This window comes from Pseudochaenichthys georgianus, chromosome 7 (assembly GCF_902827115.2).
Source record: "Pseudochaenichthys georgianus chromosome 7, fPseGeo1.2, whole genome shotgun sequence".
Taxonomy (NCBI): domain Eukaryota; kingdom Metazoa; phylum Chordata; class Actinopteri; order Perciformes; family Channichthyidae; genus Pseudochaenichthys; species Pseudochaenichthys georgianus.
In genome coordinates this window covers 10,751,380-10,770,949 of record NC_047509.1, presented here as the reverse complement: position 1 = coordinate 10,770,949, position 19,570 = coordinate 10,751,380, and the positions used below count along the sequence as shown (strand labels likewise).

Below are 19,570 nucleotides of genomic sequence, written 5' to 3'. Positions count from 1 at the left end.
CAACAAGTGAGGATGGATTGCACTTCGATGATGTTTACAAGCAAGCATGATTTACAATACTTAAAGTGACAAAATACATCTAGTGTTCGCTCAAATAAGGAATCATTGTGTTGAAGAAGTGTCTGTAGCAGGGTCTCAAATCTTTAAGGACATCTTTATTATCAATTCCATTTACTTTCTGTTCCAAACGTGAATGATTAGGGATCATGCACCAAAAAATGACGTTTGCAGCTAATTTCCTTTTGTTTATGCTTAAAAATCTGCCATGGAAACGGCCTGATACACCAACGAAAATACTAAGCAAGACTAAATCCACAATTACTAGCTCATAATTGTGTTGATGTACTATAAGTATTTTTACTTTGTATCATCCAAACCTTTATGATTTGTTCTCCTCTGACAGAAATTAGCTTTATTGACCGAAACACTGTAAGCATTCATTTTGTGAATTGCCTAGACATACATGCCAGGTCGAAATATACAAGAGATATACAAATTTGAATAATACCATTTAATTACTTATCATTCTCATTCCTTTTAAAAGCCAAATCCTATACGGACACTACTGACTACAGGCAACTATGTTCTATAGACTAGTTAAACCCAAAGACTAGTTATGTAGTTGTGCAATTACAGTAAATGCATTACATTTTTGAATTAGAATAACCTTTACGAGGGACGTAAGGGACCGCAGGCTTGCATCCCAACTTTGTGGGTCACCAGCTCTAACAATGAGCTATATGGCGGTCCATATATTTAAATGTTGTAATTATTGTGACGAAAATACAGACTCTGCAACTCTCCTTTTGCACAAAATATTTGTAGCTGCAGTTCTGCTTAATGAGGTGGAGGGAATCCTAATCAGGTCACCTTTAAAAAGCTCTTTGTTTAAAGCAATAGCCAGACCTTTTGGGAGATACTCTTGCTAAAGGTAGGATGAAAAGATAGATACCACTCAGACGCTCTGCCAGCAGCTACTTAGCATAAAGTGGAAAAACAAGGCATATTTGAATATTGTATCAATGTTCTCATCTTAAAGCAAGATTGCTTTTACTTTAAAGCATAAGGCCGTGCCGAATTCTTTGAATGGGCTTCCAGCGTGACAATCTGCATTGAGTCTCAGTGGGAATCGAACAGCTTTGCTCAAACTTCAGAGATTCAGTGAAACAATTTTGCTTTTAAAACTTGGTGAAAGATATTTCATTCAACGTTCTTTTGTGGAGACTGTTTGCCTTCAGAAGCAACATAAACACAAGACAAAAAGGAGGGTAAGGGCCTGGGATGCAGGTAGAAAACTCTTGAGAATAAACATGACATTGTTTACCTCCCAGAAGCTGTCCATGGTGTCGTCACCGCCTGCACATTCATCGTAGGAGCCAGACATTTTCCTGGATGTGGCAAAGCACTCTAATGACTAAACCTGTCCTCTGCAGCAGAGCTGGGTTCCTCATGCACTGAAAGACACAAAGAGAACAACAACAACAACAACAATGTCAGTCAGTGACGTTATAGCACAAATACAGTAACAAAGAAGTGCAGTGCATGTGCATGAGCAGACATTAGGAGACCATACTGGCCTCTGCGCCTCACTGAGGAGAAGCGGTGTCGGACATTTCCCTAGCAACTACAGGAAACCTTTCAGTGTGAGGGTTTCTATTCGAGACGTTTATAATAATGAGATCAAAATAGACTCCTCCGCCATGCATACAGCGCCGCGCCCTCAGGAATGAGAGAGGACATCTTATATTGGCGTGTCCTAGAAAAGATACCAGAGAGAGTGGAGCATCACGACCATCATGCATCACACTGCTCTGACCCTGGATGCTTTCACTGAGCAAATACTCATTCTTTTGACACATTACATCCGAGATGGTCCAATAACAAACACTCACAAATACACTGTACACGTTTCGCTAGGTTTACCCATGTGTGTAAACATAGGATGCTGTAATGCCCCCCGATATTACTATGACCATTGTTTATATATTCAGCCTATTTTGCCGGTGTTTACAGTAGGTTTCAGTGTCCTCTGTTTATATTATACCACTGTCTATTGTTATTAATATGACATCTTTAGTTCATGTTTTGTTGGTATAACGCCAATTACCAAAAGAAAGACTCAAAACTAAATAGTCCATTCGATTTCTTATTGGATTTAAATTGAGGGTTAAAAATAATTGTGCATCCCTAAATATACGGATACAAGATCAACAAACCTATTTTTAAACCTGTAGATGTCCTTTAATGATGTGGGTTAATCACCTATTACTTTGCAAGCCCAACAGAATACAGTCCCTGCTGGATTTCCTCCAGGCTTTAAGGTGATTTATATGTATTTGTTTGACGTCTGGTCGATATTTTACCACCGCGGTTAAAACAGAAGAGACTTCGAGGCGCTTTATCGGTATTGAACTCAGTTTGAAGCAGAATCCATTTTGCTCACATGACTAATGGCTTTCCCTGGACGGAGAGCTCTTCATCGCACTGCAACCAACCATATGACAGAATATCACATGCGTTTCTGTTGATAATATTTCTCCTCTGACTAGATCTCTTTGTCTTAATAAGATGCAGTTGATTGTGGTTATTATTCTGCATGTGGCCCACATGGGTGGTGGCGCGGCACTGCTGCGACCCGGGCTCCTGTCGTGTGCTGCAGTGTGTGTGTATTTATGTCTGGTTAAAGGTTTCGTCCTTGATTTAAACCACACGCTTTAATCAAGAGACTGTGTGTGTGTGTGTGTGTGTGTGTGTGTGTGTGTGTGTGTGTGTGTGTGTGTGTGTGTGTGTGTGTGTGTGTGTGTGTGTGTGTGTGTGTGTGTGTGTGTGTGTGTGTGTGTGTGTGTGTGTGTGTGTGTGTGTGTGTGTGTGTGTGTGTGTGTGTGTGTGTGTGTGTGTGTGTGTGTGTGTGTGTGTGTGTGTGTGTGTTGGAACAATGACGACCCTTGCGAAACTTACTGGCACTCTTTATCCTTATGTTGGCCATGAGGGTTGTGCAATAGGTCGCCATTGTCAGTATGTGTGTCTGTGTATTGCGTTTGTTCAAACGGTGTATAACTGATGATATATATGTATGTCTCTTAAAGGTGGGGTAGGTAAGTTTCAGAAACCGGCTCGAGATACACTTTTTGTTATATTCCATGGAATGCTCCTAACATCCCGATAGCAATGAATATCTTAAGTGCTTTGACAACAAATCCATAAAAAAATGTCATCTGTGGAAGCCGTGGTACTGTAAAAAGTACAACCTGATGGCCTACCTGCCTGTCAGCCTTCCATCGGGGCACAAACTTATCTCGTGCCCTCATTGGTCATGTGCGCGTTCGTGTGTGTTGGAGGAGGGGCTCTGTGAGGAAGTGGCAGATTTTCTCCGGTTGTGTATTTTCAAATTCGAGCGATCTCGAGCCGGTTTCTCAAATGTACCTACCCCACCTTGGGGTACCCCACCTTTAATGTCCACTATGTTTGTATATGTACATGTACGCGGAACTGCAGGACGGAGTCCAGAACAAATGTCCTTACGGGGACAATAAAGTACATGGTATCGTATCGTCGTGCACACTTTATTGCAACCTTTAATTAAAACAATAATGAGTTGCTTAGAATGTTACTATGATCACAGTTAGTGATCCCTAGTAGGCCCAAATGCATATTAATGTTCGTCAAATAGCGTAATAGACAGAGTTCACTGCAGATGAAGGATGACTCGAGGCCATTTCAGATTAGAAGCTGAGTCTGCACTCTTCGGTCGGCTGAAGCACAACAAATGTGAAGTTTAAAATATTACCAGCACCCTCCGTGCTCCATCCTTCAACTTCCTCCGCAGTCAACTCATTCCTGCAACATCCTTCATCCCTGAAATGACTCGTGTAAAATGACTCTCTGCTCAATTTGAACCAGCCTGACCTCCCTTTTCCTTATTCATAATATAACAACATCATTGTCCTTGTGAGGAGAATAAACAGCCCTGCTACAAGGTCAGCTTATGAGAGTATCAGTATTTGTAGTAGCTGCAACACTGTGTTTTCACAAGGGGTCTACTCATCAAAAATGTTATCAGGGGAGCATTCGTACCCGGTGTGATTGGCTCTGGTTGCAGAACAGGCAATCTATTCCTGCTCGCTCAGTGTTTCCAGAGAACATCGACTGATTGAGCCAAGCTGTATTTTATCAAAAGCCTCGGTTACTGTCTCCAGCCCTCACAGTCCGTGGGGCTCCCAACAGTAGAGGCTTTCATGCATTGGCTATATTTCAAGAGTGCACACCACAAGATACCAAAGAGCCAGTTCATGATTTGGCATCAGACTCTGAATCAGAGACAACTTGAACTCTTTAGTTGCACAGGGATCAGCTGCAAAGTGTATTTCTGGTAATTCATCTTATTATTTCCTGAAAAGCTCAGAGAAACTCAGGGCTTGATACAATAAGGTACTACATAATGTTTCTCTCTAATTATTTGTACTGAACATAAAGAAATACTTAAGGTTTTGTACAGATAATGTCCTAATCCAGACCTGTGAATGTCTGTATTTATATGCAAAAGACAGTACATATGCATATTAAAGTTTACATGAATATACTTTTACAGAAAATCTGCTGTGAACCTTTTCTGTATCTTGAATTCAGCTTATTTTCTATAATTGTAAGACAAAGCAAGTAACCAATTACCAAGATTAATTTGCATTAATAGTGACAAGTCATGACAATGAACAGACATTAAGTACAGCACCACGAAATAGCCTTCCTCCTGTCCATGAGAAATATGCTATTTTGGTGTTTGTGGTTTTCTTTTTTGGACATTTTGGTTGAATATTATATATATATAATATATAAGGAGATAAGGAGATAGATATTACTCACATACAGGCTGTCTATTGTTAAAGGTAACAACATCTGGCAACTAGCACCTCTATAGCTCACTAATTACCATACTATATCTTGATTGTTAAACTGTAAAAGCTGAAGTGTTACTGGACGAGGCTTCTTATGGACCATACAGACAAGAAAGTGGTATTGATCTTCACATCTAACTCCTGGCAAGCAAGGCAATAAATATCCTAGAAATGTTAAACCATTACAAATCCGCAGTAAGACTCAACATTAAAGATGATTTGCTCATAACATCACGCTGCCAAAATAATATTTGTGTACCATAAGGTACATGTGTAACCAAAGAAACCAATGCTATTTGTTTAGAGTAAAGCCTACTTGCGATGATAGGTGAAAGTGTGGATGTATGAAACAAACTGGCTCGTACTTATTTCACCCCTTTTTGGATCACTGTCAGTTCTCTTTGCATGTAAGGATCATGAACATTTCAAAACAGCTAATTTGCTTCCATAACAACAGTGCTTGCACTTGGTGAGATTAGTCTGAGGCTCTATTCTCAGCAAAGACAGGATCATAAAAACAGCAGATGTTAAAGACTCAATCTACTTTAAATTCACAAATGTTTATATTGCATTTAATAAATGTTTGAAGAAGATATCACACTGAAATCTACATAAAATAGAATTAGACTGAATAATGCAAGAAGGTCCCAAGCAACTAAGCAGCCCTAAAGTAGCAAGTCTTAATCTCAGCAAGTCAAACACCATTGGTCCGGCTGCCTGTCCCTCAATCCGTCCTCCAATTAGCTTCTGAGTCCGCGATTACAACACCTGGTGAAGTGAAAGCCAGTTAAACTCAGGCCCAATGCCAGAATCCCATCTCATAACGAAAGCCAATGCATCCAGAGGCTTAGGTTAACCAAAACTCACACTCAAACCAACACACACACTTGATGAGGTCTAGAAAGCATTGGGATTAAGGCATTAAATCCCAGACAGCAGTCTACACATTTTCTTGAATCTCAAACTAGAATGCAGCATGGATGATATCATAAAAGGTGAACATATAAAACCTGAGAGCTGACAGTGAGAACAAGCCAGCACCCTTAGCTCACTGGGTTAAACAACACAGACAAAACACAGAACATACATCTCAGTTTAGGTTCGTTACGGGGGATTGCTGTGTGTCCCATGAGGCAGATAAGAGTGGGGGGTTGGAGTAATAAGCATTGTGGAGAGTGGCTTATAGTTATTGAGGTCAATCCACCTCAATGACTGTGAACACACCTCCCATTCCCCATTGTATTGACTGGTATGGAAGTCATTATAAATAAAAAAAGATTTTTTTCTGATATTACTCATGTTTTAGCAAAACTAATGTGATATAAATGGAACGTAATAGCGAAATAGGCCTTTATAATGAGAAGAAACAAGCAAAACATTGCATATATAAAATAATAAAGTTACAGCTGGTCTCTAAAAGACACATTTCTTCACTGGATGCTTTGAAACTGTTAACAACCCACTCACTGACCACAACACTTGTTGCTGTCAGAGCGATCTCTTTTGTAATTCAACGCCTTTTGTTGCGGTTGCAGAGGCGTTATTGTTGCCCAAAGCTGACAAATTACTACAATTCAAACTATTGCACATTTGTATGAAACTCAACATTCTTCTGCACATCCACTTACCAGGGTTGACTCCATCTTTGAAAAAAACCCAAAAACAATCCCAGATTTTGAATTCAAACACCACTCCCTGAAAAGACTCCTTGTGGATGTTTGAATGAATTTGTAGTCCAGATGTGTCCTTGGTTGCAAGTTTTACTTTTGCACCATTGACCTCTGTGGCCAAAGTGAATGCAGACAGGACGATAAGTCTGACCAACCCGGCGTGTCTCCGAGGCTGAGGGATAATCCTGCAGTGTGCCACTTGAGTAGCTTTAGTGGGGGAGGGTGCGAGCTAGGAAGAAGAGCCAAGACGCGGATAGGACAACTGAGACCGACACACAAAACCTGGAGTTAAGAAAGTGATATGAAACTGTAATTAGGATATGATATACTGGCTAACAAGAGAGCTGCACACACATGTTGCAATGTGTGTTTCTGCATGGGGATACATGTCTGTGCAGTGGTGATAGAAAGTCATCACAAATGCACTGCAGGCACTAACAGCCCTGTCACTGAGTTCACAGCAGCATGACAGTTAATACTGCAGGTATCTGATAGACGTGAATGCTTTTAAGAGAGTTAAAGACAACCAATGATCCAGAGGAGACACATGTCACAGCCACAGTCAGAAGGTCCAGCTCTGACAAGCCTTCCAAAGCACTGACTGGGAACCACAACAAACATGTAAGCTTGTTACCATAAGAAGATTTCAGAGAGATGAACTAACTTTACTCCAGCACATTTCCAAGCACTCACTATCTCCTGACAGCACATGCTTTCTTTCTATCTAGTCATTTAAGGCGATCAGAAAAAGCTACCAAGGCTGCACTTAAAATGAATGTGGCATGTCAAACATTTTGAGAATGAACTGTACTAAAAGCCTTCAGTTGATGTTTTGATATGGACTTGATTTACGATGCACTATACTCGTCTGTGGATTCTGTTTGATAAGCACAGCATGTCCTCCTCTTCTACTGACTGAGAGGGAGAGGACCCACAAGGAGAGAGACAGAGGGAGGCCTTTCATTGAGATATAAGCAAAGGGAGTGACAGGGAGAAACCGAGCGAGACAACGGCGGTATGGAGGAGAGGAGGAGGGGAGGAGAAATGAAGATTGAGATGGAGGCAGAGAGGGACGTGACGGGAGAGAGGTGAGGGAGAAGAGGAGGTGCAGCGAGGAGGAAGCATGGAGCTGCTCAGCCAGACCGTCCCTGAGAGGATAGATAGAGCCACGGGGCGAGAGCTGAACACATCAGGACAGAGATGTGATTCATCTCACGGCGCAGCGCAGGCTGTTGGATGTTGCCAGGAGACAGAGCTGCCTTGTGCACACTTCACACACGCGCTCATTAAACCGCCCATGTGACCCAATGCTTTACACAGCAACAAGAAGGCCTGTAGGGTGACGCGGTGTCAGCTGTCCATCCCACTGTCCACTCCTGGGACGTCCATGAGAATGTGCAACACACACACACACACACACACACACACACACACACACACACACACACACACACACACACACACACACACACACACACACACACACACACACACACACACACACACACACACACACACACACACACACAGGAAAGGGACTTGTGAAGTGCAAAATAGAGACGTACTGAAGAGGAGGAAGCAATCTGGGCTGAGCGGTGGAGTCAGAGATAGAGGGGAAGTGATAGGGATTGTTCTTGTGTTGCTTTCATCAGCTGGACGTGTCGTGCCGTTAGCCCTCTTCGCTGCTCGCTGGGGAATGGAGCAGGAGAGTCAAATCTGAACTGATGTGTTGATCCAAATGGAGAGTCTGAAACTGAATTTAGGGGGAAAATAACAACCCTCATCTTCTCTCGTTCCTCCACAAGCGAGAAGAAGAAGAAGAATGTGCTGCCCGTTTGGTTTCACATAAAGAAATGCTCAATGTCAACAAGAAGTAAAGTGCAAGTACTTCCATGTATTTGAGCACATCTTGTGAGTTACAATGTCCCTTTCAATCCTCCAATATCACACATATTCTGCAGATTAATGTCTTCATAGCAAAACACAGCGACTGGTCAACACATATTGCTTTCAGATTTGTAATGCCTCTTTATAAAGAGCAGGCATTATAATAAGGTAACAGCGTCCAAAGATGGCTTTTCCTGTGCAAGCTAGCAGTGAGTCACGATGTCTCTCAAACAAGTGCAGGATGACTCAGTAATCTGTTTATGAATGCCTCCAGTGGGGCTCAGGGCGGCTGCACCAGAATCAAGTTTGTGCATCATTGTTGATTCCTTCTGGGGTGGGGGTTTATTTCCTCTTATCCATTTTCAATCAATATCTATGTTGTGAGTAAGCCAGGTCAGCTGTGGCTCAGCTCCCAGAACAACAGAACACACACTGGGGAGTAAATAACAACAAATGCATCGCTATTTAATTTAATTGATAAATGTGGGGAAATATTATCGTGTCCCCACAGGGAGGTCAGAGGTCATGGTCAGCCTCAGGTCATTTAAAGCTGGAAGGGATTGAACATGCTTACTTTCATCAGCCAGCCCATACAACAGTTTTCACTCTGGTTCAATCTCCAATAAATGGTTTGATACGAGGACTATGGAATGTCACAGGTGGCGAGGTAATAGCCTGACACTATGAAATGGGCTTATTTAGAAGATGTGGCCAAGTGATATAGTTAACGGGTATATGTTTTAGCAACAACAACAAAAGACTTAATAAAACAATACAACTATAGAACTATTCAAGCTTGTTTCTTAAAACAGTTTATCAAAATAATGTATCATGATTAAATGTATTTCAAAGAGAATGAGCCTAATCACTCAGTAAATCACTCCTAGAAAAGACCAACACCTTTCACAACCCTTTTTTTTTTTACCTTCCACACGCCTAGAAATGGACAAATGTTGTCTCCCACCAGGACATGTGAATATTAACCATTTACCAGGATAATTATATTAATATAAACTAATTCAAACAGACATTGAGAATGAGAGAGAACATCTAAAAAGAACTAGAGCATCATAACATTGGCTTTAGAGAGCTTAAGAACTGTTTGGGCATGACCTGAGCGGCATCCAATTTATAATATAATAACATGAAAAAAAAACAGCCAACCTTTAATCTTCATTCAGTATCTCTCACAGAACAAGTCTTCAGCCATCGCCATGTCTAAAGTGAATCATATTCACTCAATCGCGAGGATGCTGGCTTGGTACTTCCAAGTCACTTCCTTCAGAAACGAAGCAAGTATACTTCCAAGCCACGGCTTCGGAAAACGAAGAAGAATGGAACAGGCTAACAAGTGTGCCACTCTCTCTTACGGTTTCAACCTAAACTGTACCGAAAATAAATACCTCACAATGTCTATCTAATTTTGAACTTGCTTTACTTTCACGGAACACATTGTTGGTGATAACAAACAAATGCAACAAAGTAACATATTTACCAACACATGTTCTACGCCACTATACTTACATTTAAATGTGTGCTGCGTCGGTTCAGCAATTCTCCGCAAGGGTTTTTGAAATTGGTCCGTGCGCAAAGCATTGTGGGGATTTTAAGGACGCGAAGTTTACCCATGTGCAGCCTCGAAATTTCCCCCAAACCAAGGACGCGGCCTCGGTGGAATTCCAAGTATGCTGGAGATTGGAACAGTCCTTCGGCGGCACTCGATGACTAGCATCCTTGAAATATTGGATTGGAAGCCAGAATCCTCGAGATTGAGAAACGGAGTGTCAGTTCACATCAAACTGTTTCTGTCTTTCCTTCATCATGACCTCATTGTCTTCTCGGAGGAAGATTTTGCTGTTGGCAGTAATTATGCTCCTTGGTCTATGCTAAAACCATGTAAGTATAATTAATGCAATAGTAACATCTGCTTTGACTAGCAGCAAGATGCTCTAAAGCTCCCACTGAGAATGAACCGAGTCCCTCTGTCAGATCAATCAATGAGCTGTAGTCATGACGACATGACTCACTGTCTCTGACCTTGTTTACAACATTTACTACAAGCAAAACCACTCGGCTGCTTTCAAGTTGGTTGGATCATCAGTACAAACTTCTTAAAAAGGCATCAGAGATAATCTAGTTCACTGTAAAATTAGATTGAGTACATAATAATGTCAAGACAAAATTACAACTCCCAAGAGGCAATAATCTTTCCTCCGGATGAATTATAACTCTATCTCTGTTGCAATATCTTTCCTTTAACATCATCATCTGGTCCAAAATGAAATTGTCCCATAATCAAATTTATGATCAAATTGCTGCAAAAATAAACATTTTAGTTTTGTACTTTTAGCACTAATCAGTAAATGTGAGCATGCTAAAATCCTAAACCAAGATGGTAACCATGGCAACAGTATACCTTCTTATCATTAACGTGTTAGCATGCAGATGTTAACTGCAAACACCATCTTGCCTAAGTACAGCCTCTCATAGCCACTAGCACATCTGTAGACAGTCTTGCAGGTATTTTTGACAAACTGATTAAAAAAAACAAGATTTCTTGAAAACATGGACTATAAAATGATCCTTGTGTCCTCCAGAAATGTAAACAGTAAGATATTTAAAGATGGCTAGAGTCAAACAGGCGGACAGATATAGAAGATGATCAGGTGGAAAGACAGGAAGAGTCTGTTGAAAGGAAACTATGTTGAGCAAAAACATAAGTTTTGACGACCTGCCTAGTACACACGCACGATTTAGCTCAGTGTCCCGAGCGCTGCTGCAGTGCTTACGTAACTCCCTCTTGCCACAAGCTCCTGGTGACAGTGTGGAGAACAGTGTGGAGAACAGAGGGTTAACAAACAGACGGGGAAGGGCCGAGAGAGACGGACAAGAGAGGCAGAGTGGAGGAGGGGAGCACAGACACATTGTGATGGCTGCTGATGAAGGAATGAACTGCAGACATGCAGCAGTGCAGGCTGCACGGAGGACGGAGGATCAGGGTCCAGTCCAGATTTTGCCAATGTCCAAGCAGGGAGAGGAAGCAGAAGGAGGAAGGGAGGGAAGGAGGGAGGGAGGGAGGGAGGGAGAGAGAGAGGCAACAGTGAATCTGGAAATGCTGCTCTCCAAACACACCAGCGTTTCGCCTTCTTACCGTTTAGCTGCCTGATGCTGCACTGAATACTGATGGGCTGCCTTCAAGCACACCGCCTGGACGTGTGTGTGTGTGTGTGTGTGTGTGTGTGTGTGTGTGTGTGTGTGTGTGTGTGTGTGTGTGTGTGTGTGTGTGTGTGTGTGTGTGTGTGTGTGTGTGTGTGTGTGTGTGTGTGTGTGTGTGTGTGTGTGTGTGTGTGTGTGTGTGTGTGTGTGTGTGTGTGTGTGTGTGTGTGTGTGTGAGAAGTGGTGAGAGTGGGAGGAGGAGTTAATGGAAAGTGCTAGAGATTTTTAACTAAAAGGGATATGCATCTAAAATGATTATATACACAATATAAAATATACTTATACAAAGTCAGCCAACATGTTTATATTGAAAATAAATAGAAGTATTACCCGCTCGTAATAGTAAAGGACTTCTAAATGTAATTTCAGCCTTTGGTTCACTCTCCAAAGTCAATGTGACACATGTTACTGCTTGATTAGCTCCTTGATCAAGTGAAATATGCTGACGATGGCTCCAAGCAACAACACCGGGCAGTTTCCCAGGAGATACAACAACTGAATATCCAGGCTGCTATCAACTTACATCCCTGTGTATCCCAACGTACATCTAGATGCCATAGAATCTGACTGTCTGCCTGCAGTGACTGAGGTCTGAAACTAAATTCAGACTTTAAAAAAAATCAAGACTGGACTCGTAATTGGACCAGCACCAGGAGTCATCTCTCAGAAAACATGCAATCAAACAGACATCATTCAGCACTTAAAAGCTAGAATTGAAGACGAAACTTACTTTGAATTGGCACGTACATAAATGATTCATCCTAAATACAAATATTGCCATTTTGGCTTAGAAAATGAGGATGGATATAAATAATCAGGAGCCAAACAAGTGCTGCTGGTGGTTAAATAAGGAAGGAAGCTAAATAAAAAACTCGTGTAAATGTTACTGTTAACAAGCCACCAAGCCTGGGCGACCTCTTCAGCGGACATGAGGAGGTGACAGAGATCACAGTGTGACTTTAATAATTACTAATATCACTATCCTACTTTCAACATTTCTAAAGGCCACGCTGAGAAGTGTGGCTGAAGAGATAATGAAATGTAATGGTTGGTTTTATTTAATTGCTTGCTCTTTAAACATTATTACTGGCTGTGCTGCGACTACAACTAAAGATTGTAACACATTCATTCTAATTGATGGTCCCCAATAGAGATGTGGTTCTGTAAAACATAGCAGTTTAATACAGATGTAGTGTACCACCACGTCAAAGACCTGCTTTCTATACAAATAATCATGACTGGGTGAGGCTTTAAAGTCACAACTTTGCCTGACTAAGTGACATCTTCTTTGTTCAAAGAATATGTGCTGATATTATGATCAAGCAGAAATGAGTATATCTTGTCCCTTTTGAAATATTTCAAAATCAGATCATTAGAAACTAAGAATCGATGTGCTTTGATGAGCCACTTCAAAGGATTAGAGACATTTCCAACATGATATCAACAGTGTGTCAGTGGGCAAGAGGTGGAGAGCATAAATAATGTCAGACAAGGCTAACAGACAATATTCCTGCTCGTGATATCATTTCATTTCTGGGCTCTTAGGTTACCTTGAGCATACTCAAATCTAAACACCAAGTATTATTTTGACCTAGCTTTCTTTTCCAGTCCACCCTGCTCAGGATCCCAGGAGAAACCTTCCTTATCTGGGCCATCATGTTCTGATGAGCCTTCTCACTTATACAAACAACAGTCTGTGCTCCTCAAACAGCTGCAGCGAGGTTCTGCCATAATGCACACGAAACAAAGACATCAAACAAGGACATCCATAATCACTCCTGAGTAGTTGTTCTCTCCAGCGAGACAGCCAGAGCTGCTCTTAGCGAGGTAATAAAGGAACATTTTGACACAAATTATTAAGAGTCTAAATGTTATTCTGGAGGAATCCGACTACAGGTGAGTGAATATGATCAACTGTGGCTAGAAAGCTGAAACACTACAGAAGATCTCCTATTATGTCATGCTAATCATGCACAGAGTAAAACACATTATTTACAATTTCATACCTTCAATATCTATTGTGTATATATTTTACACAATTCTTCAATATTACCAGCTCTTTCAATTACTTTTATATGTTCACTTACCATGGTGTACTTTACCTATTTGTCTATATTCTTAATATTGTGTGCCTAACTTTTTTTGTATTATATTAATATATTTGTTTTCCTTGTATCTGCCTTTTATCTGTACCTGGCTTGCCTTGCCCCTGTATATTTCCCCACTGTGGGACAAATAAAGGCTTTCTGATTCTCATTCTGATATAAAAAGTCTCAAAAAGGAAACAAATGTGACCTCCAGTTAACTCGATGAAAGACTGGAACGCCCTCATTAAATATTAACACCATTGACAAAGAGCTATTAATCATCTTAAGTGGTGTATTTAGCATTATAAATGATACGAAAGGTCCTTTAAAAAGCCCTTTCTGTTCCCTCTGGAGTAACTGTGCAACAAGAAGCCAAATGAGGATGAAGCAAACGAACAGACGGTAAAAACTCACCTTCTCCACCAATGGGAGGTCAGGTTTCCATAAACCTTAGAGAGAGCTGTTGGTCCCCTGCAGGAGATCACCTGTGGAAATAAAACATGAGATGCTGAGGTTAGTCTTAAGTAACAGTAAGGGAAAGTGCTGCTAAATTACTCCTAATGGGAATCTAAATGGAAATCAGTCCAACACATGTCAACGCACCATTTCTCCTAACAGAGATGTTCAGCGATTAGTTGAAATTCATTTTTGAACTGTAACAATCAAGAGGAGATTAGAAAACTCTGACACTAGCAAAATATTAATTAATATCGGTTTCGTTTTGTTGCAAAATATTACGCAGTTGTACAAAATTGAAGTCATGAACATGTGCTGGTCAAACATATTACGCGGTATGATGCACTGTGTGCTCTAAATGGAGTGTAAGGATAATTATTTTAAACAATTCAAAGCCATCTGTAAAATGAATATGTATCTTTCCTGCTGTCACTAACACATACCACATTATACCAGTATGCTGCCCACTCAAAACAGATAATACTGCTACAACATTTGTCATCTTATTATTATGATAAATTATGATACTAGAAATGCCGTCCTAAAGATTCAAATCCAGACTGAAAGAGCTCATTTCAATTATCACTTGATGAAACATTTTATAACCAGGGCTCATATTTGCCCTGGACTTTCGGTCATCATTTGAGTTCCTACATGATGCTATTTCAAGCTACTTCACTGAATCCCCCTGCAGCTCCCTGATACCATGATTATTTGATGACATGTTTATATGCACTTGAACTCGTCTCACCCACTGCATGCATCATAGCCCTCTTCTACTACATGAATTATTCCATGGATTTTGCTGGTTTAAAATGTTGATTTTACATAAAATAATCCAAGAGGAAAAATAAACCTACAAGCAAAACAACTGCGACACCTTGGACCGTATGTACTGGAAAAACAATTTCAACACAATTCTCAAATGTGAGGATTTGCTGCTTTTTTCTCGATAAATCTAGAATATATTTGATTCAGACTGTTACTAGGAATATCTAAACAATTTGAAGGTGTCACTTTGAGCCATGGGGAAAGGATTTACACAATCCAAACCAATGACAAATTCATCAGTAATGAAAACAATTGCTGGCTGCAGCTTTAGCTTCATATCATTTTATAATAATACAGCCATTTTGTTTTCTCTCTACATTAAGTGAAGAAGGTTGGTACCTTTAATTCAGCTCAATCTGTCTTTAAAGGGTTATGTGAGCGATATCAGATACTCTCCATTGTGCATTTTATTTGTATACGTCTTTGTAGGATGTGTGCTGAGATGAGCTATTGCTGCTCCTGAGGAAGACGAGGAGCAGACAAACCCTGCGAGGAAGCAGCCCACCCACTGAAAGCAACCTGAGATATGGCCACCATGAGATGACTGACAATGGCATCCACATCAAACTGATTCTGGCACAAATCCACGTCAAAACGCTGAGTCATGGTCACTTTATGCCACTGGTGATTTTTATCTGACCGTTCAGTCTGAAAGAGACAGAGACAGAGATCAGCAGCCTCCTGACAGCAATCTCTCAACATCTAGCTGCAGTTTCTGACAGAGGTGAAGCAATTACTCGATAGATTAGTTTATCAATAGAAAATCGATCATTTATATAAGCAACAATCCATCATGCAAAATGCACTTTTGTACGTCTTTTATACAAGAATATGTGTCCCCGGTGTGTCAGGGAACTCACCAAGTGTCAGAAAACACAACCCTCACTCTTTTCCTCCATACCCAAATCTCTAAAAACGGGGCTGCAACGGAGCTGATGCAGATTTGAATTTGTCTGACGTCAAAAAAGGGGTGCTCCGCCTATATGGGCAACTCTCCACCTATCAGGGGAATGGGGGGTTGGGCCACGAACGTGTCCGTTCATACGAGACCGCTCGAAAGCGCTGGAGACGCTGTAGTACATATGCCAGGCCTGTAAGTGGCGCTGTAGTCACAGAATCAGCCCTTGCAAAAACAGGGCTGGAAAAGAGCAAATAGAGCAAAATGAGGCATGGCTAAAATGCATGATCTGTTTGGTATTTTGAAAAAAAAACTTCACAGACATGTTTTATATAGGTATGGCCCTACAATATATGTTTCAAATATAGCATGATAGGTCCACTTTAAACAATAAAATATCGTTGGGTTTTAACCTCTTGGTCATAAGAAAAGAACACACTTGACTCTTTAAAGATCAAACGATTCACGGTTCAATCATTGTTAGTTGAAGCTTCTCCCTGATCAAGAAGCAAAACACACACTCACACCATGATGAGCTGTGTTGCTCTCCAGCCAAGAAGACACCATTATGTCATCAGTGTGAACATGCCCATGAGGAACGCCCCCTCTAGTGTGCAATGTCCTGAAACTGCTGCACCATGCAGGTACTTTCAATTATCAGCAAGCGGTGCATAAACAAAACGCCACTGACGTTGATGTTCTACCAATATTGATCCGGCACATAATTCAAAGGCTCGACTCTAACGCTGGGACTCCATTTTGAGTTGCCCAAAAGACAGTGACACACACTGACTCACTGCTTTGCCTCAGGTTCACCCACAGCCACACGATGATGCTTCAGAGAAGACAACTAGGGACATGCTGAGGTGAAACTGCATGAGAGCCACTTGGTAACATGAACCTCATTCATTCTGTTCCTCAAAAGGAAACATTATCCACTGATAGGCCTCTACTATGGACAAACGTACAATTAAAGACTTTCCTTCGTAGTGTTAGAGTTAGAATCACATCCTGTTGGAATTATATCAGAAAAATGATTACAACATACAAAAGATAACCTCTTGCCTCCGTGTATCTCTGTAGCGTAAAATCAAACCTCTTTGTTGTGTAAAAGGCGTCGTGGATGCTTTTGATCGTCAATGTCATAAATCTTCCACCAAAGATAACGTGTGTGTGTGTGTTCTTCTCAGCACTCAAAGAAATGAGACACTCCGGCTGCCCTTCAGACTCTCTGTTCTTTCTTCTTACATCGCCTCTTTCTTCACACCTTGTCAGACACCACTATCTCCTCTTTTCACGGAGGAACAGCAGCCTTTAACCCTTTCACCAACAAACACATTAAAAGAGGATAAGAACAAAGCTACCCCCAATATTTCACACATTGTCCTCTCTCCCTCACACATGGTGTCTCAGGACCATCGACAACAGCAAAGGACTGACAATGTAACACGGTGACATAAAAGTCACCGACATGAGGAAACACCTTATTCCTCCATGTGCGATTTATAGAGAGACACGGAAACAATCAGATCTCAGTCACATCTATTTTGAACTACCTGGACGCAGGTTTGAAATCTTCCACAGATCAGTATTCTGACAAAGTTTCTCTATACGTCCTCAGTGGCTCAATGCGTTGCAATGAAACATAAGAGAAGAAACCAAGATACAGAACATCTAAGCTAAAAGATATTAGTGTTATGCGTTAAGTAAAATCAATTCTAGTGTTGCACTGGGATGAGGACAAAGCAACCCACATTTGCCAGAAGTACTGCACCTATTTTAGATATTTCACATTAAATAGAAGAACTGCAGTGCTTCCCACAAATCCCACGCTGCTGTTAATCCTTAGTCAGTTATTATGGACATGGCTGACAAGAAAACCAAAATGAAGTCGGATTCAAAACAACCTAAAACCATTTCGCAAAACTGCCTGAAACGATTACATCTTCACTTCCTGGGTTAAGCTTAGCATACACTTGAACTGTGATCTCTGTGGTAGATAACACTAATGCCACAACTACTGTTTTCCATTAAAGGTTCAAAGATAACCACAGAGAGCCAGTGGTTGCAAATTGTAATTACATTCTGACAACAAGCCTCCTGAGCGGGAAGATGCGGCTTTTGCCATTATCAAAAAGAAAGTCAAGTCAAGCATGGAAACACAAAACGAAGTGTACCGCAGACACACTGTAACCACTACAGGAAGTCAGGGAGGACACACTTGTTGTGGCTTTAGAGAATAAACACAGCTTGAAAGGAAGGATAGTTTATAACTCAATTAAGGCTAGATGTCTCTCAAGGATACAGACAAGCACATAGTGTCCACACAGACTCAGACACAACACATGCAGGTCCATAGAGTTGAAAGCTGTGACAGGGCTTGTGAGGCTTACCAATGATTTGATACTACTGTCAATAGACTATCTGAGTTTCAGTATTGACAGCCTACCAAAGACGTTTTCAACAATGATAGCTGGACACACATGTTTCTATTTCTAACAAAAGCAACACACATCTGTAATCTTGCATAAACCCAAGCTTTTCCTTTTCCAGAATAAAATGGTAAAGCATTGGCAAACATTTAAAAGTAAACACGATTTTTTTTAAAACATCCCCCAGACATTCAATTCCAGCTTTTGGTACTTCACAGTTTTACTGCATGGATACAATTGAAATCAGTACCAAACAAGGTATTGAGGTTTTATGATGAGCTTTAATTACTAGGCCCAAAATGAGTCACCAATCTAAAGGGCAACATATTTTGAAAGATCAGAAAGTAAATAAGAAAAAACCCTTCACACAAAACAAAAAGAAGCCATAATTTGTGTTTTTGTTTACAACAACATAATGCTTCATTTCACTGGGGTCATATGGCCTAACGTTGGTAACCACTACTAGAGACACGGAGCTATACAGATACACAGATAGATCCATATCTAAAACATTTAGCATTTAATAAAGTACAGAGGAGTTCCTGGTGATGCACTTTTAACTTGTCTCCAGTGAAGAGTGAGGAGTCTGTTAATAAATAGCAAGTACTATGTCTCTCTCCTCTCTGCAATGCAATTGGATTACCCAACCGGCAGCATCACCATCTCTCTGCAGCTCATCGGCCTCTCCTGGGGCACCTTGGCTGCTGACAGACATGCACTCCAGCAAACGTGAATTCAGCACCGCGGACAGCTCCAAAACAAGCGGAGGCGTGTACTAGCGACCTGTCAGTCATCTGCTACGTGACAACTACAGCAAAAAAAACAAACACACACATTGCAGGCCTTTAAAGCATTCTCCATGGAGAGGAGCCGTACATTTCAGAAACTGCTGGATGTTTTCGTTCACCAACAACACGATAACATATTCTGCTGCTGAACGCATGAATGTGGCTGAGACTGTGTTAGTCAGCTGTAAGCCTGGATGCATTTCAGCTCGGGGCCAGATTTGATGAATGATTAAAAGACCACATGCACCTAATCCCGTATGGAAAACAGGATGCTCCTCCTCTAGTGCTGTTGGTTTGTCAGAGGAGAAACAATGACGATAGAGATGGCTCCTCGCTGTGCTGTGACAACCAATTGCATAACGTCAGAGCGGAGTGCTCTCATTAACATTCACGTCCATTTCACCGAGAAACAC

The 19,570-nt window shown here is 41.1% G+C and overlaps 1 protein-coding gene across 4 annotated transcripts in view; it reads right to left on the bottom strand.

Moving 5' to 3' along the window:
* LOC117449212 (protein kinase C and casein kinase substrate in neurons protein 1-like) overlaps positions 1-19,570 on the bottom strand; it is a 47,870-nt gene that overhangs the window by 10,887 nt on the left and 17,413 nt on the right. For 3 of the 4 annotated variants that reach the window (XM_034086696.1, XM_034086695.2, XM_034086697.2), the window contains 2 exons: positions 14,167-14,237; positions 1,325-1,454 (listed from right to left, as the gene is read on the bottom strand). In XM_034086696.1, coding sequence (XP_033942587.1) covers positions 1,325-1,384 — 60 coding nt within the window. In that variant the 5' untranslated portion in view covers positions 1,385-1,454; positions 14,167-14,237. Of the gene's footprint in view, positions 1-1,324; positions 1,455-6,520; positions 6,734-14,166; positions 14,238-19,570 lie in introns of those variants that run through there. The other variant, XM_034086698.1, reaches the window with a different exon arrangement.